General features: G+C 42.6%; 3 protein-coding genes across 4 annotated transcripts; 1 reads left to right on the forward strand and 2 right to left on the reverse strand.

Moving 5' to 3' along the window:
• Positions 1 to 553: 553 nt before the first annotated feature.
• Positions 554 to 4,807, reverse strand: LOC310865230 (GTPase IMAP family member 7-like; the record flags this gene model as incomplete). The annotated part of the gene is made up of 2 exons (XM_083774256.1): positions 3,969 to 4,807; positions 554 to 623 (listed from the first exon to the last, which is right to left on the reverse strand). The coding sequence occupies exons 1-2, from the start codon at positions 4,769 to 4,771 to the stop codon at positions 554 to 556; spliced, it is 873 nt and encodes a 290-aa protein (XP_083630382.1). The 5' UTR covers positions 4,772 to 4,807.
• A 1,806-nt stretch (positions 4,808 to 6,613) lies between these two features.
• LOC310865547 (acyl-coenzyme A thioesterase 9, mitochondrial-like) lies at positions 6,614 to 8,104 on the reverse strand. Its single transcript, XM_083774704.1, has one exon. It carries the CDS (start codon positions 8,053 to 8,055, stop codon positions 6,790 to 6,792), a length of 1,266 nt encoding a protein of 421 aa, XP_083630830.1. The 5' UTR covers positions 8,056 to 8,104; the 3' UTR covers positions 6,614 to 6,789.
• Positions 8,105 to 10,805: 2,701 nt separating this feature from the next.
• polr1c (RNA polymerase I and III subunit C) lies at positions 10,806 to 18,806 on the forward strand. Of its 2 annotated transcripts, XR_014569825.1 has the most exons (10): positions 10,806 to 10,893; positions 12,360 to 12,431; positions 12,963 to 13,070; positions 13,732 to 13,864; positions 14,313 to 14,447; positions 15,089 to 15,241; positions 15,664 to 15,813; positions 16,551 to 16,667; positions 18,006 to 18,672; positions 18,753 to 18,806. XR_014569825.1 is itself a non-coding variant. In XM_083774637.1 (9 exons), exons 1-9 carry the CDS (start codon positions 10,822 to 10,824, stop codon positions 18,122 to 18,124), a joined length of 1,059 nt encoding a protein of 352 aa, XP_083630763.1. In that variant the 5' UTR covers positions 10,806 to 10,821; the 3' UTR covers positions 18,125 to 18,806. The 2 variants fall into 2 exon arrangements, 1 of the variants encoding a protein (XP_083630763.1); XM_083774637.1 differs by having other exon boundaries at positions 18,006 to 18,806.
• The last annotated feature ends 377 nt before the right edge of the window (positions 18,807 to 19,183 follow it).

Raw genomic sequence — 19,183 nt, forward strand, 5'->3', positions numbered from 1 at the left:
ATCATGACCACAGTGTGTGATATTTTGCACGCACGTTCCCATTATAGTCAGGTTCACTATGTATTGTTGTTCAAAATATTTGGAGATTAGTAAAACTATACATTTTTGGAATCTTCAGAGCATGGGGAATCCAAAATTCTATGTTGCCATTTGCACAGACAATTGCATGGCTGCCATGTTGGACTTTCAAAATGGCCAACATAAATGAAATACATAATTGGTGCTATCTTATATATATTGGTGCTTATAGACAACCTAGAAACTTAGGCTAATTAAACATGACAATCCTATGTCTTCTGGGCCAAGAAATCAAATGAATACCAAGTAAATTGTGCTCCGGATCTTGTAACAAAAGATTTGTCTTGACATTTGTTTTTTTGCTCGGTTGGAGTGCTTGGTGTGGAATTGCCCTTCATGGTACTTCACATGGGTATCAGGTACTCCCCTAAACCATCTCACCCCTCAATGTTTCACATGGGTATCAGGTACGGTTGCCTCTAAACCATCTCACCCCTCAATGTAGGGAATAGGGTTAGGTTTGGGCATAGTTTAACTACTGAATGCAGGGCCTGGTACTGGGAGTCTGGTGCAACGCACAGGTCCTGTGCCTGGTGAGAGTGGACCTGGTGAGACGTAGGAGGGGCCCGGTCAGGAGTCAACCCACAGAGCCTAGTCCTTCCATGCGCCAGATTTTGGTTCTCCCAGTACCGGCAGAGTAGTTCCGGAGCAACGGATTGTGTGGCCTTGCTCATTCCCTGATGGACTGATCAAGGGTGGCTACTGGGACGTAAGTCGGGATTTGATCAACCCCGGCTGGGTCGCCTGAGTGAGGGGTATGATGTCGGAAGACCCAGGTGCATCCATGCGATGTATTTTTAGTTAGTTAATGAGGTTAAGGTTAGGAATAAGGTTAAGTTTAACCGTTTAAGCATAATTTACTTAGGTTACTTTAGGAATACCAGGCCGTGCAGCCTTTTCTTTAAGATCATCACTAAATAGGGTTATACAGCAGGTCGTTTCAAGGAAGCAATCTGATTGGTTGAAGTAGCCATCTAGTCACTCTTAAATGAGCATGATGGAACACCTAATAAATTAATTCATGACTGACATTCACCTGACAATGTGAAAAATATTTGTACAAAAATAACATTACAGGAAGGCAGACAGACTGACAGCTCTGACAGTGCTGTAGATAAAACCCGGTTCTGGATTTTGGTTCCATTAAATGTGACGGAATGGATTCCTGGTTGGATCTGGTTCGTCTGATTCGGGATCTCGGCCATAGTTTCTGTCAACCTGAAGTTAAATAAATATAAAATATTAAAATCCACACAGAGAGACAGCTGATTGTAGTTTAGTTTATGTATCATATTTCATACACATTGTGTCAAAGAATATGAAACTAATTGTTGCATGTTGTTTTACGGTAAATGTATTACACTTTATTACATCTTCAACAGGTACTTTCTACATTTGTTACATTTTGATACCATTTTAGTACATTTTGAATTCTGGGCTAGTACTTTTTCCACCACTGCATGTTTATGAGACAGCTGGCTGTGGGACTTATTTCAGGGCTGGCCTACTCCATGCTTGTCATTTGGCGCCCTCTGTTGCTGAAAAAGTGAAAGTGCACCATGAAGTTAACGCTACCATAACTTTGGAATAAAAACATCAAAAGATGACATCCATAAGCTGAAGTCTGGTGATATACAGGTAGGCCTATATATTACACACATGCAGACACGTCATAAAATGTAATTTCATTGTTTAGAGGTCCAATGGTCACATGACTAAAGAATACTCCTGTTTCGTCCGTTGTGGTCACCACCGTCTCTGTGGCGCAACCGGTTAGCGCGTTCGGCTGTTAACCGAAAGGTTGGTGGTTCGAGTCCACCCAGTGACGATCATATTTTTCACAAGAATCAAAACAATACCGTTTCAACTTTCAACAACCTAATATTATAATGCGATAGCCTTCAGATGGCTTACTATGCAGGAATATGAGATAGATTCTATGAACGACATCAACAGCTGTTCCACTCATAACACAACTGAATAATATATTAAAGTGAATAAAATAACATAGATCTAAGCATTATTTTACCACTCTATGAAAGTGATTAGTAAACAATGCAAATACACAAATATTGCAAACGTTGATTGTAGTTTTTACCATTTCATAAACATGAAGAATCAACGATGAATTATATTATTATTACCGGTATTGTAGTTATTTTCAATTAAGAGCTCAGAAAGACAGACAGATACACACAATTACAAAACATGTTACTATATACTATACATAGCAACAACACAACAATGGGCTCCCGTCTTGAAAGGTAAAAAAAATCACACCCATGTGAAGTGAGGGGCGCTCTAATCATCGTACATAAGAATGGAGTCCCTTATTGGCCAAGGGTTCCCACTTACCACCGACATACAGTACGTAGGCCTATGCCGATTTGCTCAGACACATATGACGTAAATTCTCCATTCATTGTCAATGGCATTTATGTTTGTGTTAAGACAGAATCTAGGCTACACTTGTTTATAGAAGGGGCTAGTGCCCTTCAAAAACCTCAAAAGATGTTCCCATCCTTAATGGATTAAGGCTAAAAGGATAACACTTGTTATGACTTGTTTCCATTGTGGTCCTATGTAGGCTATTCAATTCACCCTTTGTCAGCCTTCTGATTGGTCCCTGACTGACTAACCAGCAGGCTCTTCTGCCCTGTTCCGCCTTGTTTATGTTGAATTTGCTAAAACAGTTTTGGAAAAAACTAAAAACAAACATGATATGCAGAGTGACCGTGCTGCACCTGTGATGTTCCTTTTTTTACTGACACCATGTTTAAAATAACAATCGAGTGCACAGAATATCAATATGGAGCAACTGAAAAACATGTTATTTCAATGGTAGTGGATGGAGAGAGGGTATTTTTGTCCAACCACGAAACTGCAACCAATGGGTGCGAAGAGGGGCACAACCACGGGCGGGACTTGACAAAGGGTGAATTCATCAACATAGCATAAAGGGGGGGGGGGGGGGGTGATGATGATGGTGGGTGGAGTCACTGGGTGGGGGATTATGGGGTGGGTAATGGTATGGGGCCTGAAGTGGTAAAACTGTTCTTCGTTTTTCTGTGGACCCTTGGAACTTCCTCAAGGTCTCACAAATAATTTGTGCAAAAATATTTTTTGCACAAACATGTCACACTAACTCAAAGGCTTTCCTAAGAGTGCTCTTCAGTGCGTGTAGATTTTCTCAACATTGGCAAAATCTTCTTCAAAATGTACGGTTGGCGAATGATGAGGCCAATGTTCTTAAAAACTATTCAAAAATAATGTTTGAAATGATCAAACCTGCCAACATTTCAACATGCTAATACTAACCCTTGCCCCTAACCACAACCGCATGTGGAAGCAAAGGCGTCGGAATGCCACTTTGTTTCCCAACGAATGGTACCATGTTTTAATGAGCATTACTGAGGAGCAATTATATGAAGATAGGTTGAAAATGGGTGAAGTGGTCCCCGAAGAGAATGTATTGATAAATTATGATACATGTCTTATCAACGCCAGGGATCTACATTTGGGCATAAAAGGGACAGACATTAGAATAGCGACTCTAGCATTTACATATTTGGGAATTATATTTTGAGAGTTGGGTAATACACACAGCAGGTTTGACTTTTGGTTGAACAGTTAGATACAGTCACAGAGATGTAGTGAATTTATAGATAGATATAGATTATAGGCCTATAAATATACTAGTGGTCGGCAGCTTGGCGGGGTGCCTCACAGCATGTCATTTAAACATGTATTTTAAGCATTCATGGCCTTCAGTGATTCCCAGGTATGCACCTAGAGACACTAACATAGTGGAGGACAAATATGCCCCTCCTCCGATGAATCCCTTAGCGATTAATCCCAGACTGGCAAAATATGTCATTTTACACCAAGACCTTCTTTTCTCCTCTTTAATCCTGTCCTCCTCTTCTTTCTTCTGCCTAAGGTCCTCCTGCTCCCTCCTCTTCCTCTCCTCCTGGAGCTTCCGCTGCGCTTCCTGGTACATGTCGTTGGTGTAATGTCTTCTTCCGTTGTACTGTACCATCCCCTCTATCTTGTCTAGCAGCTCCTCGACCTGGCCGTGAGGCGTGGCAGCCGTTGGGCTGTTGACGAGCGAATGGTACCTCCCCCCGCACGAGTGGATCAGCCTCCTCAGCTCTTCGCTCTCTCTCAGATAGTCCTCCACCGACTTGTGCCGCAGCAGGTCTGCGTGTGTGAAAAGAACGACGGTGTACATGGAGGCGTCAACGCCAAAGTTGTCCCGGATCCATCCGACGGTGTTCCTCTCCTCCTCAGTGAACCTCGCCTTCAGGGTGATCACCAGCAGGAACGCGTGGGGTCCCGGCACGGAGAGCACGACACACTCCTCGATCCGTTTCTTTAACTCCTCCTTGGTCATGTTGGTGTCGTAGAGGCCCGGCGTGTCGACGACCTTGAGTCTCCTTCCGCCCGTTGTCTCCACCTCTTCCTTCTGGCAATGCGCCGTCACCGACTCCGGTGAAACGTCCTCTTTGAAGACGTTCTTCCCCAGGATGGTGTTTCCAGAGGCACTCTTTCCCACTCCAGTCTTTCCTATTAGAATAAGTATCAAGTCCTTGGGGTGCACAGGATCTACTACTCTTCCTGGGTGCGTAGAATCCACTACACCCCGTACCTCGATCCCAGCCGTGAAGATATGACTACATAATGTGGCCAGCATGAGCAGCCTCCAGAATGTGTGCCAACCATTCCTGTGAGAGCATGATTGGCTGAGAGATACTGTCAACATCTGAAAATATAGAGGTACAAAATGCAGAGCACACCTTATTTACCTGCACCTGTATTCAAGCAGTGACGTCACGCCAGTAATTTCCATATGTGGGCATAAAAGAACAAAGATCCCCGGCCGGGTCATACCAAAGAGGCAAAGACTATAAAAATGGGAACCAGTGCCTCCCTGCTTGGCACTCAGCACCAAGGGTTGGATTGAGGTACGACCCTGCAACATACTAGCATCATGTCCAGCAAAGCTGCCCCATGCCACGGAAACAGGAGATAGGCCTCCTGCCCTCATGGCTCACAAGGCTTGCTTAATAAGATTAGTGATAATGCATATTAAACTGGGGATCATTGAAATGAAAAAGGCTGAGAATCACTGGCTCAGTCAAAGAGTCTGAACGGACCCCATGTCGTCATGCGACTCTTCAGATTTCCCTTTCTTCTCTCCCCTTTTCTCTTCCACAACAGAAGCATCTAATGCGGTACGGTACCCATTATCGAATCGATAATATTGACATCAGTAGGCTACTAAGATCTCTATGAGTGGGTATAATCTAAATCTACTAATCAAATGATTCTCGAGCGCGGCACGGCTGCGGCTCAAATGCGGAGAACAAACTTCACTGCGGTAACGTGTGTGACAAATCGTACGACTTTGACTTTGATAAAAGGGACAGACAGACACACAGAGATCTCTATGGGTATACAAGGGAGAGACACAGTCATTAATGTGTCTCTGAACCTTCCTAATAAAGATTAGAAGATCCATCACACCAATAGGCACATATGGATTGTTCATACAGACACAATTCAGATCCTCAAAGTATTCAAAGTTTATTAGCATTTGAATACTGGAACCAGCCCTGTGCATTTACAATGGAACACAGCCTGACTCAACACAATTCAGACAGACTTTAGTTTACATACCCTCATCCATGCCTCCAGGGTGAGGAGGTGGGTCTTGACTTGTCAGTAATGAAGACATACAACTCGTTCAGACACAACTGAAACAATATAGACCTCAAAAACATTCCACAGTGGGAGGTAAATAAATATCTGACATGTTTGCCTCCCCACATTCCCAGAATCTATTCCGGGAATAGATTCTATGCCAAACCTCCTCGACAGAAAACAGAAAACATATACAGCAAACATACAAAATAGAGAAGATACAAACTGTCAATCCTTGGACTCAAACACATTGCATAAGTTAACAATTTAAGCCCTGCCCTCCTCTAACCCTAAATGACCGGAGTCCCCACCCTCAGAGGAGTTTATTCTAGACCCCTCCTCTGTTTTTGCACTACACTAAATGTCTTCCTCGAAAATAGCTGATCTACAAGCTCAGAATGCGTCACGTTGTGACCCGTTGTGAGATTGTCTATTTCCACTGAATGTTAACAGCAAGAATATGGACGTATAGGGATCACGTGATTAAATAGAACCATGACACATGGAAAATGTGCAGAGGTTCTTGTGTATGAATATGAATATGAATATGAAATGTGTTGTTGTTTGTCCAACTGTCTTCCCACTCGCCCAACACCATCCTGGGATCTTTGGTGCCTCCCAGGAAGACATGGAGGAAGACAGTGAGTGAGTGACGTTAATAATACCCACATTGCTACATATAATGGCCTTTTCCATAGATAGATATACTTTATTTTTATGTTATACATGGAAAAATAACACCCAGTGTGAAGTGAGCAGAGCAGCACTTTATTTTGCCATTGACTTGAATGGGAATGGCAGACTTAATTTATTTGTGGTAGATAAACTTTTTTTTTGACATTGACTTGAATGCGACATCACATGCGACAGAATTAGACACCCAAAGTCACATGTTGGAGCGGTTAGCACCACTCCAACAACAAAATAATCTAAAGTTTGCGCCGGGAATAGACTCGAGAATTACACACACACACACACACACACACTCCGTGTCAGTGGGTCCCTTGCTCAGTGCTCCAAGGTCCGCTTGAAGTGCCTCTTCCCATCCAGGTACAGCATGAACTCTCCGTAGCTTTTGGGGACGACGGCGGGGAGGTGGTCCCCCTCCGAGGCGTAGGTGAAGTGGAACACGTTGGTGGTGTCGTGTTGCCGCGTGAGCGGGTCCAGCACCTCTGTGTGGACTCTGATCTGGATGTACTTCCCCTCTGTGTGGCACACCTGCGACGAGAGGAGCAGCACGGAGCCGATCTCCACGGGCTTCTGGAACACGATGTCGTCGACGCCCAACAGCTTGGGACGACCTCCTCCGTAGATGCACGCGTTGGACCATCCCAGCTCGTAGGCCTTCCTCATCAGGAAACCCCCGAAGATCTTGTTGTAGATGTTCCTCTCCTCAGGATAGCAGATCTCCAGTCCTTTGAGTTTGGCGTCCTCCATCCACACGGAGTTGGGAGGCAAAACCCGACTTTGAAAGCTCACCATCTTAGAATCCAGGGTGTTGAGGAACAGGCTGTGAACCACCTTAGTTTCTTCATCCGTCGGAGCCACCTTTAACAGCGACGCGGTTCTCAACGCCTCGCGGCGGCTCTTGTTCTTCTCTCCTTCCTGGAACAGTTTCTCCTCCTCCGAGCCCTCCGGCTTCAAGGGGTTCACGAACGCGGCCTTCTTGTTCTCCGGGTCTCTGGCCACCATGACAAACGTAGCGTCCAGAACGGGACAGTAAGCTCCATTGTAGTACTGAAACATTTGCATCTTGGCTTCGATGGAGGACTTCCCCACCCACGTCACGTGACCGGTGAACTTGACATCGCGGTCGGGGTAGATGGTGTGCTTCCTCTTGTCTATCTTGTCCACCTGGGCGGTGACGATGGACAGCGGAGATCTGGGCAGCGCATCGTTGTGGGTGTGACAGTAGCTGATCAGCACCGCCAAGCTGTCCAGGTCCTCCAGGATCCGTCCGAAGCGGACGGTGTTGTGGATCGTGATGTACTTCTCTTTGAGCAGAGGCTGAGACCCCAGGGGCAGGTGGGCCTCCACGTAGCTGTCTCGCATCCTCCTGACCGGTAGCTCGCTCTGCGAGCCGGCCAGCTGGGACGATAAGGCCACACGCTCTGCCAAGGCCTGCTGGTGGTCTCTCCAGTTACTGGACGCTCCCACGATGGCCATCAATCTCCTGCGAACCTCCGTCATGTCCGGAGGAGGAGGAGCCACGGCCAGCGCACAGAAGGCCCTGGACACAGTGGAACGCAGCGACAGGAACCTCGGCGGGAGCATCTCTGCAACACTGTTGCTGTTGTTTCTCTCTGTCTCTTCCTTTCAAGAGTGGCTTGAGACAAAGTGAAAGTGTAAAGACACTCTTATGTTGCCTGAAGGGAATATATACTGTACTGTGTACTGCCAGTGCACTGACGTAACACTGATGTCAACCATTCTGATTGGTCAATCGAGGAAGTCTGACACTGCACAACAGACATTGTGTCACATCCTCTTCCACAGTCTGTGCCAAACCCGCTCACCCAGTGACCTGATGACTCACCTCTCACCTGCTCCCATTCTCCCTAAGGGCCTACCTGTGGTTTTTGGCTTATCATTCTGCTCTACCTGTTTGTATGTTCTCTCTATTGCCTGCAGCCTTGTAAGGTGCACTTAAGTTCTATTTTTGCAAAGTAAATACTTTAAGATTATACCTCGTGTTCATCTTGAGTTCTGCAGGGATAGAAGCCTGACACATCCGCATTGCTGAGCAAACGTAAAAATGTCACTTATCCACTTGCTGCTCGCAGACTACGCAGAGGCCAATTATCATTCATCCTCAATGTGCTACTGGCATAGAAAAGGCCTAGAAGGGGGGGGGGGGGGGGGTTGATTTTCTTCCCCCCACTAGTTAGTATCTCAATAGGGGGAAGTGCACCGGATTGTCTGGTTGAGTCATTGTCACGTTCCGGTGGTGTGGTGAGGACCCAAATGCAGGACAGCAAGCAGACAGAGTTCAAGATCCAAGATGGGTGATTTATTACAAAATAACTGGGAAAACAACACAAACACTGAACTGAACAAGAAGTGACACCAAACAATGACTGGACAAGGACTGACTGGGGAACAAGACTACACAAGAGGGCTGATTAGTGATTAGTGATTACACATGAGAAACACCTAGACAACATAGAACCAAAACAACTAGAACATAACAAATAATTACAAGGGCTAGACAGGCAAAGTATGTGACTGTGACAGTTATAGTAGGAGATTATTAGTAGTCAATGGTTGAGAAACAGTGGGATGTAGTGTTATCATTACAAAACATTATAATCTTAGCCCATATACCCACCCAACACAACAGTGGTCCCCAGATTGATCATGTCATGGCTGCATCTCGCCTCCCTTCTTCTCCAAATACAAATGAACAAACCAGGGGTCATCACCGTGCCAGGCTGCCAGCTTGTGATCAATATTTTTTTTTTGTCACAGATATACAAAATAAATGGTCAATACTTTTACCAGAAACCCAAATAGCTAGCCCTAAATGTATACGAATGGACTCATAATGTGCCATAGTGACTATGCCTGTGTGCTACACATTTTAAAGGGGGGGGGGCTAATTCAAGAAGAACAGAAGGGCCCCAACAGTCTCATTGTGGGCATGACATCTATTTAGCCCTTGCCTTTTGATCTTATTATAGACATCATCAAACAATAATAACCTGCACCTGACTTGATAAGGAAAGATGGTTGAAATGTCAGATTGTCAGTTCCTTAGTTTATTTCCTTTTCTCAGTTATAGTCTGTTGGTCAAATGACTCCAAGTTCTCTTTCTTCACCATCACTGTTCAGTTCTTGCTGATGAGACAAATACTTACAGTAGAATAATGATGAGAGAGCTCTATCCAGTTCCATGTAAACAAAAACATATGGCTGAGATTTCAGTTCTTTATTTCTTTTTCTCAGTTCTCTGTCTGTTGAAAAGGTCTATAGTCAAATGATTTGTGGTTTGCCAGAAAGGGTCTTTCTATAAATTCCCTTTATTCACTATCACTGCATAGTTGTACTACTGTATGTCTTTTTGTGTCATGCCGTCTGTTCCCAAACTGATGTCTTGTTTCATTAGTAGTAGCCAGCACCCCTACTTAATTCCCTCAGCCCAGAGCCATGTGGCTCTGCCTCAGCCATGCATGGAGGCAGAGTTGAACTTGTACACGTCACCAGTGTCACCACGTCGTTCCTCCCAATTGTATTACTTGACAATCATTTTTGAATATGCAGGTTTAATGTTTGTCTTTGTCTCGTTTGTCTCTTTATTGTTAATGGCATTTAATGTTTGTGTTAATTGGCACAGTTTGTTTTTTGTATCTTGTTTTGGGTTAAAGCTAAAATGTTTGGGAGCGACTGAGCTCCATATAGCCTACAGAGCCAGAGACACGTGCATGATTTCCAAAAGCACGCAGAAGAGACATGTAGAATGCTGACATCATGATCATGCCATGGTAAAACTCCATATCTGACTCATTGTGACATCATATAACTCCATATATGGATATAGCTGACTCAATTGTGATGTCACATGTCACATCAGTCAGTGAGATCAGATGAGCATCCATCCAGCCAATATAAGCACTATATGAAGAGTGGCCGCCACACGTTTATTTCTCATCTCCTTCTCGTCTATCTCCAGGACACGACTTCTCAAGTCTATTTTCACATTCAACCTTCAAGTTCCTTGACCATCTCTCACCCGGAGACTCCAGCACCTTCCCTAAGTGCTAGTGTTGACAGTAAATTCTGATTTAGTCATGATCTTTTGAACACACCATTTGGTTTTAGTCCTATTTAGTCTTAGTCGACTAAATATAAAAATCTTAGTCTTTTAGTCTTTTTAGTCTTAGTCAACCAAATTAACATTGAGTCCCACCAGAATTCTATACTAACCTGGACTGACTATTGTATTGGCCGCCGGGGGGCAGTAATACGCCTTTTAACGTCCAACGCCTGCCGGAAACGAGAAGAAGCCTATCCTGCTGTGACGTCAATGAAAACATATGCAAAATGGCGGCGTCCATGAGCAACGTGGATGAGATTCGGAATCGAGTGATATTACAAGAATATGGCGTTAAGCATGTACGTTGTTTAATTACCGTTATGTCTTTATTAACTATGTCCTTCTATCCAGCAACATTGCGGGCTTATATGTAGCTTCTGCCACTAGTTAATTGAACTGTGGACACCATCATGCTATGATATGATATTTATGAATATGGTTACTTCTGGTCAACATGCATGCTTGCTGCTGACTGTTCATTTAAGCCAGTGATTTTCAACCCTTTTCTTATCAAGGTCCACGGGATTTGAGCCACGAACTAGCCCCTCGGGTCTCAAACATGTCAGAAACTTCAGTAGCATTGGGTTCTGACTTGTAGGGCTAAACCACGAACTAGCTCTGGTCCATAGCCCTAATGCTTAATTAGGGCTATGGACCAGAGCTAGCCACGGACCACCATTGAGATAGAATGCTGTATTGATGTGGTACCATTAGGAGAGATAACAGGCAAACGCTGAAAGACATGACAATTATTCCACATTCTCTTATTGTGTAGACTTAAATTAATTAGTAATGCAGATTTTTAACAATTATCTCACTCTTGAGATTTACACTCAAGACCAGAGTTAGATCATTTCAAGAGTTCGAGATCTAATGAGGGTCCATATGGTTGTCCATTTAGCTGGGGAGTGGGGACCACCTGGAACCACCCACCTCAAGGACCACAGGTTGAGAACCCCTGAACTAAGCTAAACTAAGCTTAAATCAGTTACTGTGCGATTATCATGTTTTTATTCGAGTCAGTCAGTGGTGGAAGAAGCAAGTTTTACTCCTGCCACAATGTACACCAGGTTCCCAACCTTTACAGGCCTCAAACCCCCCAAAATAATCCTATTTGAACTGGACCCCCAACTGAATCATACTTGAAATGGGGACCCTCCAGTTCCACAGAAACACATTGTAAAAATAGCTGGTTGTGAAGCTTGCTAATAGAGGGTATGCGCGTGACATCATCGTACCTGGAAGTTATGCAGGAATTTAATTGAATTATCCTCTTTCTATCTGAAAAGTTTTTGTTTCATAAAAATCCACCATAGAAACGTTATGAGCTGTGAAGTATCAGTTTGGAAGTGCTTGTTTTCAATAACACAACATTTTGCTGCCTCCTGCATTATGTGACATTTAGAAACAGGACGGTTGAGTGATTTCCAACGAACGCTTCCAAACTCCAACACTCCATGCTGCTCAATGTTTTGCGTGTCCTGATGGGAAAATCATGCCTGTGCATACTCTCTATATTTGCCATCAAATGGGGACCCGCTAAAAAAATGTCGTACTCATCTGGTGACCTGGGTGTCCTGACCGGACCCCCAGTTTGTTTGGGAACGTATGGTTTATCAATTTTTTCGAGGCATTGCCACATTCTTTGCGGTCACACTGTACTATATTGAGTGTTATTTTTATTTGTACCTCTGATAGTGTACAAATGTGACCAATTGGAGTTAGAAATAGATAAAATAATATACACTGGATTTGACATTTGCAGGTTCATACTACTGATTATCCTGGCAACTACCCGGGCTACGATGACACTTGGACTTTACAGAAATTTCAAAAGGTGAGTGACTTCCTTCCTCGCATTCACATCAAAGTTGGTATTGTGACTGCTGCAACGACTATCATCATCAGATACTAGCACGTGTCCTTATATTACCATCATTTTATCCAAAGCCAGCTCAAGTGGAGTTAGGAGGTTTTTGACCAATCTATGTGGAGATGGTTGTATTGTTGATAAGAATGACGAAGTCAGACGGAAACTAATCCCGAGTTGGATTTAAGTGGTTTGACCGACAGTTTGAGGATCCAATGTAGAGGTTTAGAAGCGTTTTTAATACTTCATTGGTTATTATTGTTATTTGTATTATTATTTTTTAATTAAAATGCAAAGATAGGAGTTTTGCGGGGACCCCTTTTTGGTGTTTTAACTAAGCATTATGTTATACTTTATCTATTGAAAAATAGCAGATACGAGCTTGTAGGTCTGCTATTTTAGAAAAATCGTGAAAATGCGGCACAAATCTTATTATATATATTCTAAATGGGTTTAACAAAAATTCAATAGAGCTGATATTTTATGCTTTCTTTGCAGAATTTTAGAATTGACATGGTGGACATGGATGAAAACACCATGGAGTTCGACATGGTTGGGATCGATGCTTCTATAGCCAATGCCTTTCGAAGGATATTGCTAGCAGAGGTATGGTTTTTCTTTGTAATTCCTCCCCTACCTTCTAACATGAGGTATGAAATTGCACTTTAAAGGTAATTTGACACACCAAATTCACACTGGGATTGAAAACACAGCTACATCTTTGATATTTAGGAACCAAATGGACCCTTATTTACAACTAAGTCTGTAACCAATACTGACTGTACTAATGGTTGGTTCTATTTCTACACTCTCGGAGTAAAATGAACGCAGAGGATTGTTCAGTGTGGATTGCGGTCCCAGAGATAAAAACTTGGCATTAAATGGGCGTCCATGGTTTCACATGCATATCTAACTAGGGGTCCTTGAAATTAAAAGGACGATTCAACAAATGCCTTCTAAATCAGTAGTTCTTCAACTTGAATGGGTTTGAGAAGCACTGAGCTAAAGGACTCTTTGTGCTCAAACACCAAGCTGTGTTTTAATGCCCCAACCACTTGGAATGAATGTGCAACTACTTTTAAACATTATATGTTTCTGTTTTGTTTTAGTTGTGTTTTTGTTCCGTTTCATCATTGAAGTGAATATTGATGGAATTGTGTATGTGATGTATCCTAGACGATACTGCAAATGAGGGCAAGCTCAATGTCTTTCAAGAATAAATCAAATGAATGTTTGAATGAATGATACGTGCTATAACTGTGAACAGGTCCCCACCATGGCTGTAGAGAAAGTGTTCATCTACAACAACACGTCCATCATCCAGGACGAGATCCTGGCTCACAGACTGGGCCTGGTCCCCATCAAGGCTGACCCTCGGCTGTTTGAATACAGAAATGCTGGTAAGCATGGAATGAGGCAAAGGATTAGACCAGGGGTGGGCAACTTTGATGATGGAGGGGACCACTATATTGCCACACTCACTCCAGAGGGCCACAGGTACGTTGCATGTACTGCCAGGCAGTACATGGCAGTGTGCAATAGAGGCTCTTATCTCAGAGCTCTAGTTCGCTGTAGAGCTCTTATCTTTGTATTTTAACTTTTTCTTTTGTAAATTAATGCCCTACTTCGTCATTCTACACAAAAGTAGCAACAATAGCCAATCTACAAGATCAACATTTTGAGCTTGTAGATCTGCTATTTTAGCTATTTCTGAATTGGAATCCTGAATTATTGAATAATAAATCCATATATACAGAATGAAAGGCACACACTAGTTTCGGATGATCCCGTGTCTGATGTGTTATCTTTTAAAGGCTCATGAGGGGTACTCTTCTCTTTTTTTCCCAGGTGAAGAACAATCTGAAGAGGAGGAAGGGTCTGAAATTGACACAGTAAAACTTCAGCTGACGGTTAAGTGCACGAGGAACCCAAAAGCCACAAAAGACTCCTCAGACCCACAGGAATTATACCTAAATCACATGGGTAGGTATTAGCCACTTATAAACCATACAAATAATTATGCAAATATGAAAGTACTACGATTGCACAAATACAAGTATTAAATGTGGCATGGACCATGGAGTATCCTGAAACAATAGCTACCGTGAATAAGATTCTGGTGCTTGCAGTTGCTGCCATTCTATTTCAAAATATCACCCACTAAATCCAAAAATAATACTGTCCCCTTGTCTGACAAATGCTCATCAAATATGATTGTTTTTGCAGCAACATTTTCAGGTTTGTGGTGAATATCACTGTCCTACTTGTACATACTAGAAAACAAGATGACCTTTCTAAGTTTTGTTTGTTTAGGGCACTAAATGACGACATAAGATGCCATGTGGCCAATATCAATACAGTGGGAACCCCTCACTTCACACAAGTGCTGAATAATTCCAGAATGAAAGGGTGCATTATTTTAACCCAATTAAACTGGGAAAACACCCGTATCATTTTAGATTTTAGCGTTGGCTATTAAAAAATGGTCAGATATACAAGCTCGCAAATCTGTTATTTTTGAAAAAGAAGTGTGAGAAGAACTACTGATTTTAGAAGGCATTTGTAGAATCGGCCTCAGGCCTTAATGGGTGATTTAACAGTGTTCCTTCTCGTGCCTATGTCAGTGTATTCCAAGGACATGAAGTGGGTGCCCATTGGGAACCAGGCAGACGTCTTTGCGGACGCCAACATCGGCCCGGTGCACGGCGACATCCTGCTGGCACAGCTCCGCCCAGGGCAGGAAATCGACCTGGTCATGCACTGTGTGAAGGGCGTGGGTAAGTGAACTGGACCTGGTCATGCACTGTGTGAAGGGCGTGGGTATAAGTGGCCATTCTTCCTATGGGGGTGCCATGCTGGCTTGTTGTGGACATTTGTCGAAATTCTATTTTTGCCACGGACATACAAAATGAGTACACAAACACATAAAGAATTTGCTCCAAATGACCATTAATCAGACCAGTGTGTGTCCAGTGGAAGCCTCGTATGAATCTGATCTCAGGTCAGAATGGGTTAAGGGCGACACATACTCGTTTTTAGGTGCGGTGGTTGAGTATTTGAGTGAATAATGTGAGTACTTTTAACACCACTGGCTATATGTATATCTGTTTTTCTGTTGGAACTGGACTGTAAAGATGAATATCCCTGAGGGGACAATAAAGACTATTATTGTTATTTAATTATACTATTGTGTTTTCAGGTAAGGACCATGCAAAGTTCTCTCCCGTGGCCACAGCCAGCTACAGACTGCTTCCAGAGATCACACTGCTCCAGGTGGTGGAGGGAGAGAAGGCGGAGAGACTGAAGCGCTGCTTCTCTCGAGGGGTCATAGAGCTGGAAGACGTTAATGGTAAACATTTAGGGGTGTAACTAACGATACATTTGAACAGCGATACGATACACATCACGGTTCATGGTTGACGATACGACACATGGACGATAGTGGTTCATTCATGATGATACAATGACGATTCAATTATTTAAAATCGATACAGTAACTATTTAGCAAAGACTTTAAATCTGTGTGGATAGTCCAGTCAGTCACCAGTCAGTGACTCCCTACCCTCCTTCAAAATCGCCATAAAATAACACCTGTCTGCAATTTACAACAGGGGCTACACATGTTGTCTAGCTTGCCAATAAAATTAACCTCAATGTTTTTCTGTAAATATATGTTATTGCTCCTAGTATCGATGATCTCGTATAGTATTGAATTTCTAACGCAGTGGTTCCCAAACTTTTCATTTCGACACCCAAAAGAAACATTCAACGTTTGCCCGGGACCCAAACTATTGAAAATAGCCGATCTACAAGCTTTCTTATTCATGGCAATTCTTAGATTATTATTATTATAAAAAAAATTAAATGTATACAATTATCTTAGATTTTCTTATTTTAAAAAATAAAGAAAAAGTGTCCGACCCACTGTTTGGGAAACAATGCACATTTCCACCATGGAAACAATCCCTCAGGACTTTTTGTGTTCTCCTTTTAGCATTGTTGTTTATTAGTTGTACTTTATAATGAGTATTCAATCAATCAATGGTATACTGACGTGGTGGAACATGTGTGTGTTTGTTGCTCCAGGGAGACAGGTGGCTAAGGTGGCCAACAGCCGTCTGGACACGTGCAGCAGGGAAGTGCTCCGTCACGACGACCTGAAGAATCTGGTGAAGTTGGCGAGGGTCCGAGACCACTTCATCTGTACGTAATTCATCACGAATCATTTTATTCAGACCACTTCATCTGTACGTAATTCATCACGAATCATTTTATTCAGACCACTCCATCTGTACGGAATTCATCACAAATCATTTTATTCAGACCACTCCATCTGTACGTAATTCATCACGAATCATTTTATTCAGACCATTTCATCTGTACGGAATTCATCACAAATCATTTAATTCAGACCACTCCATCTGTACAGAATTCATCACAAATCATTTTATTCAGACCACTTCATCTGTACGGAATTCATCACAAATCATTTTATTCAGACCATTTCATCTGTACGGAATTCATCACAAATCATTTAATTCAGACCACTTCATCTGTACGTAATTCATCACAAATCATTTTATTCAGACCACTCCATCTGTACGGAATTCATCACAAATCATTTTATTCAGACCACTCCATCTGTACGGAATTAATCACAAATCATTTTATTCAGACCACTCCATCTGTACGTAATTCATCACAAATCATTTAATTCAGACCACTCCATCTGTACGTAATTCATCACAAATCATTTAATTCAGACCACTTCATCTGTACGTAATTCATCACGAATCATTTAATTCAGACCACTTCATCTGCATGGAATTCATCACAAATAATTTTATCATCATCATCATCACTACTTTTATGGGGGTGTTTAGAATTGTCTTGAATGGTTTCCAGGGGTGATTCTTTGTTAAATTAAATCCATAGTCTGTCCTACTCTCACATCCTTTCCTTGCATGTGAAGTTCCTCTCACTGAGGAAGCATGTAGGAAATGAGAAGAGGATAGAGGAAAGGAGGACCTTTTGTTTGGTGAAGTGAAATTTCAGAACAAGAGACCAAACTCATTACTGTCAAGTCAAATGTAAAAGCACATACAAAGTGCTGTACAGAGCAGCATCAGTAGAATACAAATGAAACCATCATCAATGTGGACTTTATGCCATTCATTTCTATTTGGTACAATATTTGTAATTATGAACCCATGAGTGTCAGTTTGTTACTCTAAGACGCATACTGATATTCTGAATTAATGTTAATGTAACACATCACACACGCACATAAGCGTGCGTGGCCGCGCATGTGCATACATACATGCACCCTGAAATGTTACTAATTTCTGCTTCGATCCATTCATAAATAAGTGAGTAAATAATTAAAGTAGAATGCATATTTAATACTTTTTCGCTTGTTCAACACAGAGCAGTTCTGTAGAAGCATTACATTTATAATATTAAAATATGTTTATACAGCAGGATGTTTTAATGTTGTTTTTAAGGTGTTAAATGTTTAACATTTATTTTTTCTCTTCCTAGTTACTGTGGAGTCGACTGGTATCCTGCCACCCGATGTCCTCGTGACAGAAGCCATAAAGGTTCTCATGACCAAGTGTCAGAGGTTCTTGAATGAACTGGACTCTACAGACATGGAATGAATCTGGACCAAATAAAACGCTTACACTCACAGGAAACAGACATTGACTTACACAATGTGTGCTTGGCTGGCGTTCGAATTTCGAAACGGCATTTTGAGTGGAAAGGCTCTGTTGATGCTGTATGGACTGAGCCTACAGCCACTGTTTCTCCTGACCCATAAGACCTGCCCCCCCCCCCCCCCCCCCCCAGGGCACCACCAGAAGAGAAGATCTAAACCGCTGTTCTAAATCCTAAGAATTTTCTTTGAAACGTATGTTGCTATGTCCATCTAAAATGACACGGATCCGTTCCCGGTTGGGTTAAGCTGGCTTCTTTGCAGCACATTTTGTTGGTGTGGCTTGCTTAAACTGTACAGTACCTTTTTTTTATATATATATTTTGTGCTAGTGTATAATGTATCTTTGGAATTACATTGACAGATTCTGTTTTCTTATATCCTATATAAATAATCAGATCATAGCAATTGAAAATATAGATTGTTCTACATCAGTTATGCCAGTAAAAATATGCCAACGTGCTGGATTTTCTAAAGGGAATTTGGTGTACCGTGTATACAATATGACCATAATAAAGTACAGTGTTTTGCTGCTGTTGGCGGAAACCTTGTATCTCCAAACGGCTAAATAGTTACTTAAGGAAATGGAATATTAAATCATGTACCTATCATGTATAGTTGCCACTTAGGGCCGATTCATACTCCTATTTTACAGCTGTTTCGGCGCTGTAGTGCCAAAATGATTTCGGCTCGTCCGAAATGTTCAGTAGCACCGAAGAGCCGACTTCAGGACGGTACCCGCCCCCCCGAACCTCAAATGACGTCACATTGTAGGCTCTACAGAGCCGAACCGACTTTTATTCTGCTCTAAAATAGGAGTATGAATCGGCCCTAAGTCAGGCTGGGCGAGCGCTGGCGCTTTGGCATGGGGGGTCAGAGAAACATATGGAATGTCAGAACAGGTCAGCTCCATTAGGAGATCTATGGGTTTGAGGTCAGATATAGAGTTGCTGGCCATCTCCATGATGATCCAGTCTTCTCCATGTATGGCTATCCAGGGTTT

The sequence above is a fragment of the Protomyctophum parallelum genome (assembly GCF_964188405.1).
Source record: "Protomyctophum parallelum genome assembly, chromosome: 10".
Taxonomy (NCBI): Eukaryota; Metazoa; Chordata; class Actinopteri; order Myctophiformes; family Myctophidae; genus Protomyctophum; species Protomyctophum parallelum.

What these genes read in the sequence shown, in the direction of transcription:
- LOC310865547 (XM_083774704.1), bottom strand. Translation starts at nt 8,055, where the DNA reads ATGCTCCCGCCGAGGTTCCTGTCGCTGCGTTCCACTGTGTCCAGGGCC.
- polr1c (XM_083774637.1), top strand. Translation starts at nt 10,822, where the DNA reads ATGGCGGCGTCCATGAGCAACGTGGATGAGATTCGGAATCGAGTGATA. An exon ending in AAGAATATGGCGTTAAGCAT is followed by an intron (nt 10,894 to 12,359) that starts GTACGTTGTTTA and finishes TGACATTTGCAG; the next exon opens with GTTCATACTACTGATTATCC. An exon ending in GCACTGTGTGAAGGGCGTGG is followed by an intron (nt 15,242 to 15,663) that starts GTAAGTGAACTG and finishes TTGTGTTTTCAG; the next exon opens with GTAAGGACCATGCAAAGTTC.